At 36.1% G+C, this 21345-nt stretch overlaps 1 protein-coding gene across 1 annotated transcript in view; it reads left to right on the top strand.

Annotated features, from left to right (window-relative positions):
* Positions 1 to 20968, top strand: part of LOC150100366 (cytochrome P450 20A1-like) — a 185839-nt gene extending 164871 nt beyond the window's left edge. The window contains exons 10-11 of the mRNA XM_090402738.1: positions 8233 to 8297; positions 20545 to 20968. Coding sequence (XP_090258864.1) covers positions 8233 to 8297; positions 20545 to 20797 — 318 coding nt within the window. The 3' untranslated portion in view covers positions 20798 to 20968. The remainder of the gene's footprint in view (positions 1 to 8232; positions 8298 to 20544) is intronic.
* The last annotated feature ends 377 nt before the right edge of the window (positions 20969 to 21345 follow it).

Below are 21345 nucleotides of genomic sequence, written 5' to 3'. Positions count from 1 at the left end.
GGGGGGCGTAGGTGCCGGGAGGAGTAGAACCCCCCCTTTCGAGTCATCAGAATTCAAGGAGAACCGGCCTCCCAGTCTGGAACTTGGGGGGGGGGGCACTCCCCTTTCCAGTTTTCAAAATTCGAGTCATAAGAATTCAAGGAGAATCGGCCTACCAGTCTGGAACTTGGGAGGTTGGGCGCCGTAGGTGCCAGTGGAGGAATGCCCCTTTCGAGTCATCAGAATTCAAGGAGAACCGGCCTACCGATCCGGAACTTGTAGGGGGGGGTACAAGGAGAACCGCCCGGGGTGTGCCTACCCCCCCCCCCCAGAGTTCCGAACAATAAGTGGCAAACTCTGCAGGTTAAAAGACATAGTTCCCATACGCCTAAAAACACTAATATACAAAGCACCATGCCAAATATTATACGCTATAATATTTGGCATGGTGCTATAGTATACGCTATAACAACGTATGCTTTCTGTGCACCCTACAAATTAAATAGATTAATGTCGCTACAGTACAAAATGATAAAACTGATCTTTAGAGAACAAAGAGAAAATAATGACTTTATATACACTGCAATGTCAGAACACAAAATACTGACAGCAAAACATTTATGTCACTATGCAGCTTTGCTAAAACATTATTTCGATGCCAACTACAGGACAGCCAGAAATACATACCGTATAACAAGACCTCAGACAACTAATTATATCATATAAATACAATAATCACTACGGAAAGGCCACGCAAAACTTCTACATCCCAGACATGATAAACAAATTACCTTTTGAATACAGAACCCTTACAAACTACAATAGCCTGAAAAGAGCTCTAAGGACATACTATAAACGAGAAACATGCACCCAAAATACCATACAAACTTAATGAAACACAATATATTCATTCAGGCTTCCAGTTCAGTGACACGTCAATACATTCCAAGTTATTTGTGTGTGTGTGTGCGTGTGTGCGTGCGAATTTCTCAATCATAGATTTCGTAGCTTCCCAACACAGCAAAATAAATAAATAAATAATAACCAACTGGTGTCATCCTCAGATAAGCTTACCTATAAGCTTCGAGGATGAAAGCAGAGAAATTAGTTCTCATCCAAGATGTATCATATGTAACCAAATGCATGTAATGTATGTATCACATGTAAACCAATGTATGTAATGTAAGTATCATAAGTAAACAAATGTAAGTAATGTATTATATGTAATCAAATGTATGTAATAACTGTAACAAAAGTATGCAATATAGAGTGATTATATCCATTGATATTGTATATATAGAGTGTAAAATTGCAAAGAAACATCTGTAATAATCATCATTATGAATATTATAATAATATACGTTGTAAACAGTTATTGTTATTATTATTATTTCAAAAACTTTATGTACGAGAAAGTATTCGTTATGCATAATTGTGTTCCTATAATGTATGTAATTTATCTGAGAAATAATAAAAATGTTTAAAAAAAATTGTACTTTGTCTATGAATGAGTATCACGTAATAATAATAATTATTATGTGACACCTCCAAGGAGGTCAAAGAACTCATTGCAGGAGGGCACTGTACTCCACTCAGCTACACACATCTAACCTTCTCCCTTACTACTTAATTCCTCCTGCTACACACAAGTCATCATAGCCATCTGCTGTCTGTTACCACCACAACAGCGTTTTTTGTCTGTAAATAACACTGACATCACACTGTTAAAGTCCATTATGTTAACTCATGAAGTTCTTTCCATTTTCTCCCTTTTACGTAAACATGCATAATAGCTGTTTGAGGGTAAAATAATGCCTTGAATGAAAAAGAAATCCTAATTTTTTTTTGGATGCCGAAGAGGCAGTGGTTGTAATCTGTTTATGTCAAGAGAGTCCTGATGTAAAGGTAACCGAAAGGAGAGAGATCTCATCTTGCTAGAGATTTGAATGTTGTCAAAGATAAGGCCTGGGATAATATGGTTCTTTTTTGTGGGAAATGAGGCAAACTGTGTTTTGTAGGCATTGAAATTGACACGGTTATCTGAGCCCCATTGAAGAACGGTTTGGAGATCAGAATTTAGGTTTTCAGAGATTGTTGTTCTGTGAGTTGTGGTGGTTTATTTGGTGCAAGGTTAGTCAAGTGAGAAGGAGGAATGTAGTATACTTTCATCACCAGTTGTTAATGAAGTGTCAACACTTCATTCGCCGGCCTGGTTGGCCGAGTGGTTAGCATATCTGCTCTCTAGCCAAAAAAAAGGCTGCGGATTCGAATCCTGCTGTGAGCATGGATGTTTGTGAAAATACTAGTGATTGTGGTGGGTGGCAGTAGATGGCATTGATGTAGATGATGAAAGTAGCTGTAGTTGGTGGATTGAATGGTTGTAGAGTAGGTGTCCTCCCTCGATGAGTCTTTGGACTCCCTGGAGGTGTCATGTAATAATAATAATAATAATTAACAACTGTGAAGTTATCACCAAATCCAAAACTTAAATCTTCAATCACATGCTGCTTAAGATACTTATCTCTCAAAAATTCCACAAACATTCTCTATTCTAGCTGCTATATCACACCTCTCTCTCTCTTTGGTCTGATCACTCCACTCCTGTTTTCCTGATCCTGGCTCTGATTTCCACTCCTACCTGTCTCATCTTCACCTTTATGCATTCCATCATGTTCTGCTGCAATCACATCTTCAACCTCATATCCGTCTTCCTCTTGCCATACAGTCTGTTGATTTGTGCTATCCTGCTTCACAGATAGACCTTGGTCATTTACTACATTAACTTCTTGACTCTGTGCATTCTCAGAAAACAATAGCCAGCACCAAACCCATTCAAATGTAATCCATCAGCTTTATACCATTCCAACTTGCCTTCAAATTCACTCCACAGATTTACAAATTGAAGCCCCTTTGGCTCACACAACTTGGCCATCTTACTATGCATTATCTCTGCTCTCCTCAATTCACTGTTGTCATATCAGGGCAACTACAACTTTTCCAACAACACTATTCTTCTTTACCTGCTGCAACAACTTCCTCAAGTTTCTATCAACATTCTTTTTCTCCCCAACTAAGTCATTTTGCCCACGACTACCACTAATTTTGATGCCCAGTATTTCCTTTTCTGCAACTCATAGCTTATTTGCTTCATTGTTCCACCAGGAAAGCATGTCTTGTGCACTTTATTAGTAATCATACCTTTAATGATCGAGTCCCCCATACACTGATATACGACTGTCCTTTCAATCTTTCTTCATAATATTAACTTCCTCCTTATATGCACATAAACAGAGACGTTTGTGAACTGTTGAACGAGGAATCTGCAGTTCATTATTAGTCTGGCTAATTGACTTACGTGGGCTCATAGGGAATGACACCCACACCCACTCCACAATCTCGTGGATTGGGTGTGTGTATGTGTCTGTTCTGTCATATCCTTTTTTTTTAGGTGTTTCTAGTTTGTGAAACCAAACTTCTTACCTCTTTTAGTCTTATCCTACTGAAGAATTGATTTTGATGTGGGAGGATACCCATTCTTATGGTGTATTAGTGTATGCATGCGTATACTAGTGACCTTGAAAGTATGATGAAACAAATCTTGGAGAGATTTCCTATCGACTGAGCTTTAGTTTGAGAATATATAATGAGTGTTTCTTGCATCATAAGCCATTATTTTTGGATGCCTCTAGTGTTTACTTCAATTTCCAAACCTTCTTTCTCAGTTTTTCATTATCTAGGTTGAAATATTATTAATATGCTTAGATTTGAGTTTGAATTTTCATAAACGTTAAGGAAGAAAAGTGCACACTCCTTCACTGAAGTGGGAGAAGGAATACCCTTATGTGTTCTTTTGAAAATAAAAAATTCAACAGTAAAACATTAGTAAATTCACTGATTTTAATTAGTTTTTGTTCTTAGGGGTTCTGTAAATTGTTTATTATTATTATTATTATGTGACACTTCTGTGGAATCCAGAGACTCATCATGTGGAAAGACATCACACGTTGCTGCCTGCTACTTAATCCATCATCTACATACTATATAATCCACTATTGACACTACACCTACCACTCACTGATACACTACATATCTCCTTGGAGGTATCACATAGTAATATTTAACAATAATATCTACCATCCACACACAAAATGCCATCTATTTCCCATTAATAGTGTTGGAACGTACATCCTAGTTTCGAATCCGCCATTTTGTTATAACGTACTCTTATTAATAAAATCTATTAATTGCTAATTGATCACTAATCCAAATGTAGAGAAATTTATATTTATACTGCGCTACCCTATATTTAGATTAGTCTATATAAAATAGTAGAATCAATCTTCAATTAAATTAGCAGTCTCCTTACTCATTCAGGCCGAATTTAATATTTTTTCACTTGAGGCTCCCGCTAGATTCGAATTATTTATGAACGGTGCAATAAAAAAGAATCAGGCAAACACAGTATTGAAATTAATAAAACAAAACATTTAATATAAGGTTATATGACAAATACATGAATTCCACTTCTAAAATGAGACATTACAATTAAGTTAGTACATCGGGTCAAATCATTCATATTAATTCAGTCTTCAAAATCTTCACATACAAGTTTCACAGTTTTCTCAATTACAAGATTCCTTACTCAGATTAATACAACAGAATTTCTTGTTTAATTAGTTTGCTCATATTTCTCAGTTATACTCCACACTTAACTCTCAGCTGGCACTTATCATATCATTAAATATGGCAGATATTATTTCAAGGCAAATTATTTTTAACTTCTGACTTCGGCGATATGCCACAGTAAATGTTAGAATAAGCGAAATGGAACTATCACTCAAATCTTCATACACAGAAACAAATAAAATATGACTGTCCTTACCAGAATTGATCTTCAGCACGTCAGATTTAATGTGAGTACATCTTCAAATTATATTTATTACACCTATGGAACACATTTAAAAAGAATTCTTCAAGGTCATAACTAGATTATTATTTGTCGCGCTTCACAATTCTCGACGGCAACTATAGGGCAGAGTGATATCCTTGTTTACTACTTCACAACAAATTAAGCTCCGTACAATTCTTCCTAAAAGCAATATAGAAATAAGTAGTAATTCTAAGCTAACTGGATCTATTCTGAATCCTTCATTAACCTTCCAGTCCTTTAATTATCCAATTGCGGCACCTAATTCCTATTAATGCCACTGCTGACTTTACTTTCAGCTATCTATAAGTTTTCACTTCGTCTTAGCGCACTTTTAAATACTACTCTCTAGAATTCCTGCCCTTCAGTCCTTTTTATTTACTTTCACCTCCTTGCTTATATCCTTCCTTCTTCCCGCTTCAAAAACCCTCTCCCCTTTTTTCTCTTATATTATCACTCATATATTTTTCTTCTCTCCTCGTTATCGAAGCTCACGGTCTACTCACGTGCGTTCCATTTTATTTCTCTCTCCATGGCAACGAACAAAGTGTAAACATTCGCGTTAATGTTATATAAGGCTATACTTTTACATTGAGTAATGAATAATATTAATAAAATATTACAGTTACTTAATTTTCTCTTTCATTTCATTTACAATTAATAATAATAAAATATATGTTATAGTATATATATAAGGTACATTAAATTATATACATATAATTTCTCATAATATTATTGAAGGAATAAAGCAAATAAGATAAATGATATTTATCACTGGGGCTTTCCAATAGTAAAATATACATTAAACTTATTTAATCAAATAATAGCTGATAAAATTCAGGAATAATACATGAATAATAATTCTTAGGCAAGGGATTAACAAATAATCTTTAAACAAGTCATGCTTAATATATGATAGGTTATGTTAAATGTGAATGAAGAACAAAATATACATAATAATTTCATTCACAGTTTAACAATAGCATTTTTGTTTGTCAGTCATGTGTTCTCTGGCTAATTTGCTTTCATTTGACATGAAAAATCTGAGTATCAAGGCAAAAACTGCTGTTTAACATTATTTGATTATCACATATTATCAGGGAAATGATTTTGAGGAGAGAACAATTTTATGTTCATCTGGTTCAGACTTATCAAGCACGTGCAAGGATGTCTATATAAATAAGGTACTAGATAAAACAGAGATTAGCAAGTTGTCCACCTATGTCACCCACACGCTACAGAGAAGAGTATAAAAAAAAAAAAGCATATAGGTAACTTTACACAAATGCTAGGAGTATCAGAAACAAAGGGGTTTCTGATACTTACTATCAACAAATATTACTACACTTGTTGCCTTAGTGAATGCATTGAGACATCAGATTGGAGGTATTAGTGAGACCTCGCTATCAGAGGTTTACATTCTAACAGGTATTGGATGTAAAGGATATAGTATTTTTAGGAAGAATAAACAGAATAGGAGAGGAGGGGTGTTGCTACTAATGATATTGGATGACTTAAATCCAATATCATTAGTTAGAGTTGAGACCTATGATTGCAGTACTAGTAACCGTTTTCCATGCGGCAGAGAGTTTGAAGCCATCTGGTGTGAGGAGGAGGAGTCTAACAAGATCAAATATATAGTGGGGATATTGTTACTGACCTAGTGGATTGGTTGCTGGTGATCAAAAAAACACATTACCAAATAAAGATAGGTGCAAAATGAGTAATCATAATGGGAGACTTTAATTATTCACACATGGATTGGGAAACAGCGAAATCTTGTGATTTCACATTGCTCCTGCATGATTTTCTCATTGACTCATTAGCAATCATAGCCCTTCTCAATTCTGTCCTGTCAAACCAAGTAGCAAATTCACAACCTCTACTTTCTTACTGTTCATTTTCATTTCTTTCAACAACTTTTTCATATCCTTTCTCATTGCATATTTCTCCCCTTTCAAATTATTTGTTCCTGCAAAAACAGTTGATTCTTTCACTTCTCCCTTCTGCAAACTAACAGTTTCACTAACATCCTTAATCTTTGCACCTGCAAAAAAAAAACATGCTTTTCTCACTTTCTGTTTAAGTATTCCTGTTATTATTGAATCTCCATACAATACCTTCTCTTTATCCTTAGTTTGTTTCTTAGTTTCTTCATTAACTTTTTTCTTTCATTCTCCTTCCTGCTGTACCACACAACAGTTGTTTCTCCAGTCATTCTAGCGCTGGTTTTATCTTGTGAAGGACGTTGCATAAGCATGCTCTTTCCCCTTGTCTCATCATCCACATCTTTCATGCTCTCATATTTCATTTTATGGAGGGGGGAGAAAGTGACAAGAGAGCATCGATTTTTCTCTCATAGAGTGGTATATGATTGGAGTAGATTTGCATTGGATGTGGTGAGTGCATGTACTGTGAATGAGTTCAAGAACAGATATGACAGTTGTTGTAGCAATATGTGGACTCTCTCATTGAGTCACTGACTTCTCTGGAGGTCTCTCTTAATAATAATAATAATAATAATAATAATATCTTTGTATATTAATGAAATAGAGAGCCAAAAGGCTTCACTTCAGTGATGTAAAAATTATTTAAATTAAGGGGATATTTAATCCCACATTATTTCAAAGCCGAATAAGAAACTCTAAGATAGAAATCAAAGAGTTCCATGCCGAATATAGCAAGCTATAAAAGTTCTGCGAGTCGAAGCGTAAGCAAATACCTGGGTAGTACAATACCGGGCAACTTGTAGTAAATTTGGATAAAGCTAGGATTACTATTCTTAGTATTAACCCTAATGTAAAACTCACCCCCTAGGAGATGTATGTTGTTTTACATTAAGGGAGATAGGTCACTACCCAGACCGGTTTCAACCTTTATTGAGGTCTCATCAGTGAGTAGGTAGACCAGTATATACCAAGATTGTAGTGATAATAGCTTTAATACCTTACAGTACGAGTTGTTAAAGAGGTGCACAAATAAGTTAATGAAATAGAGAGCCAAAAGGCTTCACTTCAGCGATGTGAAAAACATAAAATTCAGTATCAAACTCTTTGATTTCTATCTTAGAGTTTCTTATTTGGCTTTAAAATAATGTGGGATTAAATATCCCCTTAATTTAAATAATCTTTGTATATTTTATTTTTGAATATTCTCTTTTTTATAGCAGATATTTAATGTGTAGCAGTTGCTTTTCTTTTTTTCTTTTTTAAATAAAACATTTATTTCGAATTTATTTGGTATAGCTGAAAAACATGAAAATAATTGTTTTCTCTTCACTTTAAAATTGTCTTTTAAGTTTGAGAATAAAGAAATATTCTTTACAGACTCCTGTAATCCATGCTCTTGGAGTAGTGCTGCACCTCAGTAAGACATGGAGCCAACATACTATGTGAGTATATAATGTTTTTTTTTTTTTTTTTTTTTTTTTTTTTTGTCCTGGTGTAATTTTTTCAGTGACTGGCTGTCAGATAGGTATCAGCAAGTTGTGTATGGCGTTTTGTTATCCAGGAAAAAGAAAGTGACTAGTGATGTGCTGCAGGAGTTTGTTTTGGGACCTTTGTTATGCTGAAGTGGGGAAAGTGTGTGTTTGCCAACATTGTTCAGTGTTGCAAACTGTAACGTTCTGAAATTTCATAGGCAACAATGTGATGCAAAGTACAGGAAGGCCTCAATTTCCGCTTCCCTTATCTACAAAGATTCAGATTAACACACGTCAAAATCAAAAGAAAAAATTCAAAAATATAAAATAAAAACAAAAGCATAAATGCAGTATATCGTCAGTATTCGATTGTCTTTTGTTTTATAGTGTATGGAATTATTATTATTATTCAGTCCTCCATGGAGTCAAAAGACTCATCGTAGGAGGTCCTTTCTAAGAAACACAAGTCTATCAAGATTCATCGAGGGAGGTCCCACCTAGGAAATACAAAGTCCATTATACCACTCCTTAAATGCATTGCCCATTCTCGCTCTCACCACTCCATCAGGCAATGCATTCCATGGTTCAACTACCCTCCATGCAAAGAAACCACTCCTCACCCTCTTTCTCACAGTTTCCTTTCATAACTTCCAGGGGTAGCCCCTGTTTATGACTCCTTCCCGCTGTTCAACCAAGCGAAAGAACTCCCCAGTGTCAACTCTGTAACCACCTCTCAATAGTTTAAAAGTCTCAATCATATCACCCCTCATCCATCGATGCAGCGTCCCATCGATGTGTCCCAAACCTCAAGACCTTACATTTTGCACTGCATTAAACTGATACCCCCCATTCATTTGCCCATCTATCTAGCTTATTCAAATCCTCTTGCAGGGCTACCACATCTGCACTATTACTAATAATCCTTCCCAGCTTCACATCATTCGCAAACAACTGAATATCCCCTTGCAATCCACGGACAATGTCATTGATATAAAGGCCCAGTACTGAGCCCTGTGGAACCCCACTTGTAACCTTCTACCTCTTTGATATTGCTCCACCTTACACAACTCTCTGATACTTATCGAACAGCCAATCCTAAATCCAGTTGACCAATGTGACGTCCAGACCCATGTGCTGCAACTTGAATATTAGCTTATCATGTGGCACCCTGTCAAATGCCTTTGCTAAGTCTAGGAAAATGGCAGTATATGCCTTTCCCTCATCTAATGCACTTGTAACTTTATCGTAAAAGGCTAGCATATTGCTAAAACAAGAGCACCCCTTCACAAGTTCATGTTGACTCTCACTGATAACATTACCCTCATCTGCCCAATGCTGTATATGGTCCCTCACTACTTTCTCCAAGATCTTAGTAACTACTGATGACACACAAACTGGCCTATAATTAGACACTTCCAGTCTGCTACCACCCTTATGCAATGGCCCTATCTTACCTTCCTTCCATTCCATGGGCACCTTTCCTGCAGCCAGACTTTCATTGAAAAGCCAGGTCAAGGGCACTGTCAGTTCCTTAGCACATTCTCTCAAAACTCGTGGTGAAATACCATCCAGTCCCACAGCTTTACTAACATCCAGAGTACTCAGTATGTGGAACACACTCTCCTCCTGCACCTCTAAACCTCGAACCTGCTCTATCCCTCTAGTATTCAAATTGTCTTCTCCAGAATGAAATAGTCCAATGAAGTGTTCATTGAACAATTCCACTATGTCCTCTGCATCAGTCACTCTATTCTCATTTTTATCCCACAATGTCATTCTTCCACAGTCATTTCTCCTCCTACTGGCCACATAGCTAAAAAATTCCCTAGGATTTTCCTTGGATCTAAGGGCCAGTCTTTTCTCATATTCCAGTTTCGCCTTCCTTACCATACTAGTCACTCTTCTGGCCTGTGTCTTATATTCTTCATGCATCTTCTCCTCACCTGTCTCCTTATATCATTGGTAGAGATTTCAAAACTGTTTGTTTACTTTTAGGGGTCCACTGTGAACCACATTACTATTAAATTATTTAAGGAATTTACAGCATATACTGGAATATTAATTAAAAGAAACTTTAATGAATACCTCCTATATTTCAGCAATGTCACATTGCCATGTTCATGGGAACATATAACTATGATACGTGCATGCAGGCACTACAAACAGCAAATGCAGCAGAAGAGAGAAAACTACTATTGTTCCTCAAGTCCTGAAGGTGCCCCTTAGCGGACTATATCGGGTTGTGTTATGTCGTTACTTTTTGCTATATTTAACTTGTTCTACCTCTAAATAGCCCGCTTTCTAATCTACTGTTATGCCTTTAAAATATTAAAGTACTATTTCTACTATTTCCTTTTCAGATATTGGCAAAATTTATTTTAATCTGCACCAGCCAATATCCTATAACAGAAGAGACTCTTGTTCAGGGAAATAATTCTAAATTTTAAAGGGATACACACAATTATTAATCTTACGCTAGTGCTGTGCAGATTCAGTTAGCAGTCGTGACCTGAATCTCACTTAAGCAATAATATCTATTTCCTTCCCGCCAAAAGGTTCTATTTTATAAGTGGTGGTGGTTTGAATTCGTAATGAGGCATAAACTCAGGTATAAGGTACAAAACATGTTTATTGGAAAAGCACAAAACATTTACAGTTAAGAAAATTCAAATAGAACAAAACTCACTCTAAGTTAAGGTTCATACTAAATCAAAGCAATGAATTTGAGTAAGCTAAATCCTTCAATTACAAAAGGATAAGATTAAGTGTAAGCATAACACTACTAGGATATAATTCCTTTCACAAGTTATTCACAGAACATGCATTCGACATTTTCATTAATACTCTATCAATAACCATCTTAATTCTAAATTTCATTAGTCAAACCTAGCCATTCTCAATCAAAATACTGCCTATCAACAATACTTTGTTCCTAAAGTATTGTTGATAGGCAGTATTAAGTATTATTCCTAACAAGTCAGGTCATATTTTTTTTAAGATTTTAAAAGATTTAAAAAAAAAATATGACCTGACTTCTTGTTACAAACTTTATAAAAAATTGGCATCCCTTATCTGCTCCACCAAAGACCAACCACTTTCCCTAGACCTACCTGGGGTATACCAGGTCCCTTGCAGCTGTAAACTGTCTTACTTTGTCCAAACAGGCAGGACAGCAAATGTCAGGATTTCAGAACACAAAGACTACATCAGGTTTCACCAGTACAGCAATTCTGGGCTTGCAGACCGTGTTCTGAATACCCACCACAGAATACATTGGAAGAAAGCTATGTTAATACACTGCAACAAATTTAAATATGAAAGACTGTTCGTGGAATCAGCCTCAGCTCTAAAAGAACTTTTCGAACCTCAACAAATTTGGGTGCATGAGACTGCCCCAAATTTGGGAAGCTTGCATCTTGAGAACTTCAGTCCAACAGTCAAGACAACCCAATATAGCCCTCTAGGGGGTACTTTTAGGACTCTAGGAACAACAGAAATTTTCTCTCTTCTGCTTCATTTTCTGTTTGTAGTGCCTGCGTGCACGTGTCATAGTTGTATGTTCCCATGAAGATGGCAATAAATGAAATATAGGAGGTATTTATTAAAGTTTCTTTTAAGAGGTGTGATAGATGGGAGTTTAACTAAATCGTACTTACTGGGTGCGAAATTTAAGGATGTAAGTGAGAGTAGTAGAATGCAAAAACAGAGGGTGAAAGAATTGATAGTTGTGGTGGCTACGAATGAATTAAAAGGAGATAAATTTTTTATATGAGAGAGGACTTGAAAGTATTGTTAAAGGTAGCGAAAGAAAAGAGTGACAGAGTTAGGATGGTGAGTCTGTTGCTGTGGTACGACAGAGAGGAGTTTAGAAAGAGGGCCATAATCGCAAATGACTTTATGCACAGGTTATGCAGACGATGTGGTGTGGAATTCGTGGACGTGCAGAATGAGTTTGATGGGCGAAAGGATTTATACAAGATGGATGGCCTGCATTTGAATGGATTTGGTGTGTGGAGACTGGAAAAAGTGTTGCTGAACGAAGTGAAAATGGATGTGCAGAACCAGGAAAATTAGAACTACCAAGGAAGGGGGAAAGTGGATATGCAGACATCATGAGACAGTTGAGTGTAAGAATGTGTATAATGTACCCGAGCCAGTACTAAGGACAGGTAATTGGAATGGGATAGTTAGAATAACACATCAAGATAGGGGTGGGACAAAAGGACCTCTGCATTTCATGTATACTAATGCCAGGAGTATTAGAACAAGAGGGAAGAATTTTTGGCCTTGGTTGGCTCTTCCTGGCCACAGGTTATCGGCATTAGTGAAACATGGCTGACGGAAGATGATATAGTTAGTGGGATAGAATGTGTAGGTTATAGTGTGTTTAGGAGGGACAGAGAGAATAAAATGGGGGGAGGAGTATTATTGATGATAGCTGATGAACTGCAGCGAAGGAGAATTGAAGTTGTATTGCAGGATAGTGAAATAAAATATACAGTTGGGTGCTGCTGTAGACCAGGTGATGGAATAGAGGTGGAGATGGTATGCATAGACAAATTGATGAAATGATTGGAAGGAGGGTGATTATTATGGGAGATTTCAACTATGGTAACATTGATTGGAAGGAGGAGAGGACACGTGTGAGGAAGGAAATGGATTTTATTCAATTATTAAGTGATAACTATCTGAGACAGCATGTAATTGAAAATGCTAGGGGTTTCAGAGTGCTTGACCTGGTAATAGAATCTGAGAATTTGACTTAAATGAATATGACCATGATGCTACCTATTGGAGAGAGAGAGAGAGTGATCATAAGGTCTTTACCTGGGAGGTGGCTAAAGGTGTGGAATTTTCGATTAAGACATGCTATATGTGGAATTACCATGCTGGCAAGTATGACAAGCTTAGGAGATTGCTTGGTTCAGTACCATGGCATGTAAAACTGGAAGGGCTGGATGTTGATAGAGCATGGGAAGTGGTCAAGGAGCATTTACAGGAGGTTATGGCTGATTGTATACCTAGGGTCTGAATAGTAAAACAAGTAGGAGTTAAATGGATGAATAACACCATTAAGCTTGAGCTGCAAAAAAAGAAACAACTGTGGAGGGAATTTAAAGAGAAAGGTGACCTGCATGCACATGAACAGTATAAAGCGCAGGCCAGAAGGGTAATGAGTGTGGTAAGAAAAGCAAAAGCGGATTATGAAAGGAAACTAGCTATGCAAACTAAAGAGAATCCCAAACAGTTCTTTCAATATGCTGCAAGCAAAAAAAAAACTGTACACGGCAGAATGATTTTAAGGAATGCTGATGGTAAGGAGGTCACTGAATCAGTCTATATAGTGGAATTACTCAGCGAGCACTTTGCAAGAGTATATCATCCAGGTGGTGACATTGGAAGAATGAAGGAACCATTAGTTTATATGGGAATTGTGATGAATGAAGTGGAGGTGAATAGTCTATTACAGAACCTTACTGTGAATACATCTGTTGGATTGGATGGTATACCGGCAAGGGTCTTATGTAAAGCGGCTAAAGAATTATCAGTGCCCTTGACCATGTTGTTTAATCTGAGTCTAGGGTCTGGTTTGGTCCCGAAAGTGTGGAAAGAGGGGAAAATAGTTCCACTGCATAAAGAAGGAACCAAGACTACTGTTGCAAATTACCGACCGATCAGCATATCAGGAGTTGTTGTCAAGGTCTTGGAGAAAGTAGTCAAGGGAAAAATACAGGAATGGATTGATGAAAATGAGATACTGTACAGGGGACAGCATGGCTTTGTGAAGGGTAGATCATGCCTCAGTAACTTGCTCAAGTTTTATAACACAGTGATGGCTGAACTGGATAAGGGTAATGGGTTTACAGTGATACTGCTGGACCTGGCGAAGGCATTTGACAGGATACCACATGGAATTCTAATCCGTAAACTGCAACATATGGAAATGGATATAGTGTTGTGACCTATTCTTCTTATTCTATTCTATTAACTTTCTTATACTTTATATCCTACTGGCTGCACCATTTATGTTGTGTCCCTAACAATTTCCTCTTTTCTATGTTCTTCTATTGTCTATGCACGAGATATCACCAAAACGTATACTAATATCTAAGTTGTTTCTCCCCTTAGTACCCCTAATATTTGTATTTATACTGCGCCTTTTGGGATAATATCCTAAACTAAATATCCCACAAGGAGAAAGAACTCAAATATGTCTGAAAGTGTAACTATGTTGCAGTCGTGACACTTTATCTCGTTTCTTAATATTAATTTCCCGCGTGATTAGGTTCGTAATTTTCAAGTGGTGCATTGGACAGCAATTTCAAACAACTGTTTTATCATTGGACAAAAGGTTTATTAAATTCCTTAACATGGTACAAATCAATATTTTGTGATTACTCAATTTAATGCTAAACTAAATACTTACAAACTAACATTAGCTTATTTCAAGTAATCAGGCTATGATCCTTCAATGGGTATTACGATCATGCCGCCATAACAATTCAACACATAAATTCACTTGACATGGACAAATAAGATTAATTCACACTATTTAACTATTCAAACTTAAGTAGATTAACTAATTACTGAACTAACACATAACCAGTATTACGATCATGCCGCCATACACATTCAACACGTAAATTCATTTTGACATGGACAAATAGGATTAATTCACACTATTCTACTATTCAAACTTAAGTAGATTAACTAAACCATTTACTGCACTAACACATAACTAGTATTACGATCATGCCTCCATACACATTCAACACGTAAATTCATTTGACATGGACAAATAAGATCAATTCACACTATTTAACTATTCAAACTTAAGTAGATTAACTAAACCATTTACTGCACTAACACATAACTAGTATTACAATCATGCAGCCATACACATTCAACATGTAAATTCATTTGACATGGACAAATAAAATTAATTCACACTATTTAACTATTCAAACTTAAGTAGATTAACTAAACCTTTTTCTGCACTAAAACACAACTGTGGCATTTCAAATTTCCTCTACATTACAATAGACATGCAAACATTTTTTAGGATAGTGTAAGCTGGCTAGTGTAACTTCATGTTACACTAGCCAGCTTACTTTTAATATATTCTGTCAAATACTAAAGTCCTAGTATAAATTTTCCTTGGTCACTTCAACAGTTCCGTCTTAGAATAATGATACTTATCACAGACAAATTTTAGTTAACATTAGATATATTTTACAGTACCTTTCTTTCTTGGGTTTTTCATATGGGCCTTTACCTTCTTCTGATTGAACTAGCTTGGTGTAACTTCTCTGATAATCTGCTTCTCCTACGTTCCTTTTGGAATTGAATTAGGCTTACGCTGGCTTAACTTTTCGTAACTCCGAATACACTTTGAATCATCTATATATCGGCAGTACAACTCGCCACGTGGACGTTGATTTCTTTACAGCTCTCCGTTTTTCGTAGTTGTCACTGAAGTTGGAATACAAAGAATATGCTTTCTTTCCTCGACTTTATGGCATTCTTCACTTCTCACATAGGAAATACGGAACCGAAATTCCGCTCACTTTCGTTTCCGTGTTGTGACGCAGAGATATAACCCCTATCTTGCCACTCAGGAAAACACCATGAAATTCCTACGAAAGAGCTCACAGACTCTCCTGGAACAGAATCAAAACCAAAACCAAGAAAAGCCTCATGGGGGGGGGTCCAACCCTTTTATACCTGTTCTCCTAACGGCACTTTTTCTAACTTCTTTTCTCCGCCCCCTACTTGTTTTTACTTCACTGACCAATTAGGGTGGCGTTTTTCTGCCAAACGTCATTTGATCGGTGAGCTCGTAACAATGTCTCAATCCGGGAATCGGCCCTGAGCGATAGTCTGTTGTTTTTCTTTTGTTAGCCTCTAATTTAATCCCTTTTCCAAAAATTTTCTATGAACTGACTTAATAACTTAATCTCTAGCCTCTCACATACCATCTTTTATGACTAATCCTTTTCTGTCTTATTTATTTAACTTTTCTCATTTAAATCATTTCACAATATTAATATATTCTTTCTTTTGTTAGTTAGTTTAACAAAACTTTTATTTTTTTTTATATATTTTATTGGATGCAAGAATCTTTCTTTTTCCTTTAATTAATTCAACTATTATCTTTTATGCAGGGTTTTTAATTTATTTTATTTATTCTTCATGTTACACCATGATAGCTGAGAATTCTATATTCTTAAGATATCAGGGTGTAACAATAGGGTTGGTGAGATCGATAGTAGGATGGTTGATGGAGAGATATCAGAGAGTGGTTTATTCAGGAGTAGAGTCCAAAAGACGGCCTGTGACTAGTCGTGTGCTGCAGGGTTCTGTTCTTGGACCACTGCTATTTAATTTGTTTATGAAGATATAGGGAAGGATCTAAGAGGAACAGTTCATTTGTTCGCTGATGATGCAAAGTTGGGTAGGGCAATAGTGAATGCAGAAGATGTCAAAATCTTGCAGGATGATTTGGATAGCTTGGAGTTCTGGGCTAAGGAGAATGGATGTTAATTTAATGTGACAAAATGTAAGGTTATGCATTTTGGGGAAAAAGATTAGCAGCAGTATACCACATTGGTGGAAATTTACTCCAGGAGATTGATGAGGCCAGGGACTTGGGAGTGTTGGTGGATAGGGAGATGAAGTTTAGGGGGGGGGGCACATTGCAAAAGTGGCTAAATCAGCTCATCAACTCACTTGGTTGTTGAAAAATACTTTGACGAGCAGAGACAAGCATGTTATTGTACCTCTGTACCGAGCCTTGATAAGACCTCATCTCAACTACTGTGCCCAGGTTTGGTCACCTAGGTTTCTTCTTGATTGGGAGGAGGTGGAGAGGATCCAGAGAGGCAAGTGACCAAGATGATAGCAGGTCTATGGAATGAATCTTATGAGAACAGGTTGAAGATTTGTGGGTTGCAGAAATTGGTTGATAGACGGAAAAGGGCAGATATGATTGAGACATTCAAATTGCTAAAGGGTTTCTATAGGATTAATTCAGAAGATATTTTTGAGATCAGGACTGGTGGTGGGAGAACTAGGGGACATCTATGGAAGCTGAGCAAGGGTGTTAGAGCTGAGTTCTTTACTTTTAGAGTGGTAAATGAGTGGAATAAGCTTCTAGAGTCTGTTGTGGGTGCTATGACAGTGAGTGAGTTCAAGGCAAAGTATGATATGATAGATACTGTGAGAATGTCGTATAGTTGTGTGGATGTGATGTTTAGGGCCTCCCTCAATGAGTCTAAGGACTCCCTGGAGTTGCCCTTAATAATAATAATAATATATCATACAAGCAAATTGTCTAGATTTTTAGGTTGGAGATGAATGACATTGCCTGATGTGAGACCACCATCCCACTTACTGGAGGCCCTCAAGTGGCTTGAGAAAGTTCTATGTTTGGTCTTTATAGCAGGGTTTCCAGACTATATAAAATAAGTAAATTTTTTTTTAAAAATTTTAATATATATAATGATAAAAATAGAGCTGAAAAAATTCTTTGAATTGAGAAAATATAGAGGAAAATAAGCAACATTATAAAAGACTAAAAATTAAAATAGACAGAATTTGCAAAAACACTTGGAAGAAAAAACAAAACTGTGTGAAGAAGCCAATAAAAAGAATGACAACAAGATTGTATATAAAATTATAAAAAAATTCACAAAAACACCCCAAAACAGACCACTAAAAATGAAAAAAAAAAGGATATTGAAACTGGAACAATTCAAGAGAATAAAAAAAATCAGCAAACCCCTTTTTAATCCCATATACAGGGAGTAGACAAGTCTGTTTTAGCTCTATCTAACTTTTGGAGACTGAGTGGGCAGTTCAGTCTCCACCAGTACCCAATCAGAGATAGCTGGCCCAAGGCTATCACTAAATAAGCGGTCACTCAGTGAAGAGAGACGGCTCAACAAGTGCTACCATCTCGTTGTCCTTAACCCAAACACTTGTATTTAATGTTTGAAATAATGTGGGTTCTACGGTCAATTTTCTTTTTACGGGACAAAAAACCCGAGTTTCTTTGAGAAAAAATCCACTTGTCCATGCCTGAGATCAACTAACTCGGGAACGGGTCGAAAAAAGTCTTAGAAAAATTTCTTCTAGTCGCCGACTAGATTTGAAACCAAGAAGTCTTCCTTCGTGTGGTCAAGCGCAGTGGTGTGCAAATGCCACATCCACTGAGCTACACAGGCTCTATTAAAAAAATTGGAAAGAATATTGCCAGATACTTCTCTGGAGGGAAGAAGACTGGGAAAACGCAAAGAAACAGAAAGAGAAAAAACAACATTTATAATTATTATTATTATTACACGACACCTCCAGGGAGTTCAAAGACTCATCGAGGGAGGGCACCTGCTCTACAACTGTCTCCACCACTCATCCACCAACTGACCGCAACTACACCAATGCCATCTACTGCTGACCACCACTAGTATTTCCACAGACAATCACAAACACCCATGGAGAGCAGATATGCTAACCACTCAGCCAGCCAGGCTGGCAAGAAGAAATTTTGAATGCAATAAACCAAATAAACTTATCTAAGTCACCTGATTTTGATGAATTTCCTACTTGAACTTTTTAACCAAATACTATATACTGGTGAAATTCCAGGTGACTGGAAGACAGGCATCATAATACTAATTTTCAGAAAGGGAGAAACGAAGGTGTGAAAATTAGTATTATGATGCCTGTCTTCCAGTCACCTGGAATTTCACCAGATTTTAATGAATGAGACAATAGGAAAAGATCAAGTAGGCTTCAGACCTGGAAGGTCTGTTATTAGACCATATTTTTACAGTTAATATCCTGGCTGAAAAGTACTGGGCATACAACTTATCTATATACTGCAGTTTTATTGACTTCAAACAGGTATTTGATTCCATTGACAGGAACAAAATGATCTTAAAATCTATTATGTTAGATTCAGAACTACAATCCTTTATTATGAATTGTTATGAAGATACCAAAACAACTGTCACATTTAATAAAATTAAAAACAAATTCAAATAGAAAAAGGAGTCATAACAGGGATGTCCACTCTCACTAAATTTTTCTTAAAGAAATACGCATATCCATAGCTGAAGAACCAAGTCTACAAATAAATGGCATGAATATCAACCACATTAAATATGCAGACGTTATTATTCTTGTTGAATTTAAAGCACAATTGGAAAAAAAATAATATTCATTTTAAATGGAGAGCTCAAAACTTTTGGAATGAAAATTAATCTAAGCAAAACAAAAACAATGAAAATAGAAAGAGATGAGGAAAAAATTTCAATAAACTTATCACAACCTTGATAACACAGAAATAGCAAAATACAGACTTAACAAAGGATGGTCTAATATGAATAAATTAAACAAAATATGGAAAAATAACGGCATTTCAAAAAGCATTTCAAAAATAACGGCATTTCATCTCAAACAAACTATGAAACCATTATTATGCCTACAGCAACATATGGAACCAAGACATGGAGACTCAGTCAGAAAGAAATACAGAAAATCAGAGCATTTGAAATGAAATGCATAAGAAAAATAAATAAGACTCACTGGTCGGAACACAAAACAAATGAGCAAGTCAAACATGAATTAAACTATAGAGAAGATATCATAGTTATAATTCTTAAACTGCAATTAATAGGGTTTGGAAACCTCCAGAGAATGTCCTTTCAGAGATTACCAAATATAGTCTTGAATGGAATCATTGGAGGAAGACGATCAACATGCCAACCAAAAAGAACTTGGTTCTTGAGGGAAAGGTCACAATTCTCAAGCTTCAGAGAGAGAGAGAGAGATGACAGAAATGGCCAGAGATAGAGCTAGATTTGTTCATAAGCAACTCAACCCATCATTGATTGATGAGGAAGAAGATGAAGAAAATTAGAAAAAAAAAAAACATCCTCAACCTACAGTACAATGTACTATAAGTTTGCAAATAACCTTTTGTGGGTGGGATCAACATAAAAAAAAAAGATAATTAACAAAAAAATGGCATTTTGTGTTCAAATACTTTGATTTGAATCATTGCAAAAGGAAGACAATTAGGTATGTGGGGTTTAGGGGGGGGGGGAGAGAGTTGTTAAATAATTCACCTGTAATTGAGGTAAACATACTAATAGATATATATGAATCTCAGTTTATTTAGTTTATATTGAATATGTATTTTTTTTTTTATTAGGTTCAATCCAGAAAGATTTACTGAAGAAAATCTTTCAACCGTCCCTCATCTTGCCTTTCAGCCTTTTGGCTTTGGTGGAAAAAGACAGTGTCCAGGAAAAGATCTGACATACATAGAAATGTGTACAGTTCTAAGTGTCTTGTGTTCAAATTTCCACTTCAACTTGGTAGAAGGTCAGATAGTGAATCCTGTCTATCAAGTGGTGACAAAGCCTGAAGAAGAAATATGGTTAACTTTAAATAAAAGGAAATGAATAATTTGAATTATACACTGAATACATTTTTATATTTGCAATTAAAACCACCAATTTTATATTTAAGATATGCCATAAATCTGAAAGAATTTTAAAAAAATCTTAAAAAAAGTTTGTATTTGTATATACTTGTGCTGGAGAGAAGCAGCATTAAAAATCCAACACTGATAATCCAGAATTTTAATTTATTTTTCAATTTCTAGAGAGCGAAGAATAATTTTTATTTATTGTTTTTATTATCCATAATCTTAAATATTTATTTATTTTTCGATTCCAGTTTTTTCTTCTCAATCACTTGAATTATCCTTTCAGCTATGGTATTAATACTTGATAAGAAATTATGTTCGTATTTTCATCCAATATTTACTCAGTGTGAGTAAACAAAAATTCAAATGTGAAATACCTTTACAACACTAGGCACTTGCATAAGGAGAGCAACTCACTGCTAATGCAACTAATAGTCATTCCATAATGCGATGCACATTTTGAGATATACCGGGTGATTATAAAATAACATCAAGTGTTCAGAGCCCTCTAGCGAGTAATGT

The sequence above is a fragment of the Typopeltis vanoorti genome, chromosome 13 (assembly GCF_054136105.1).
Source record: "Typopeltis vanoorti isolate ZY-2024b chromosome 13, IOZ_Tvanoo_1.0, whole genome shotgun sequence".
NCBI classification, from domain to species: domain Eukaryota; kingdom Metazoa; phylum Arthropoda; class Arachnida; order Uropygi; family Thelyphonidae; genus Typopeltis; species Typopeltis vanoorti.
This window is presented reverse-complemented; position numbering and strand designations above follow the sequence as displayed.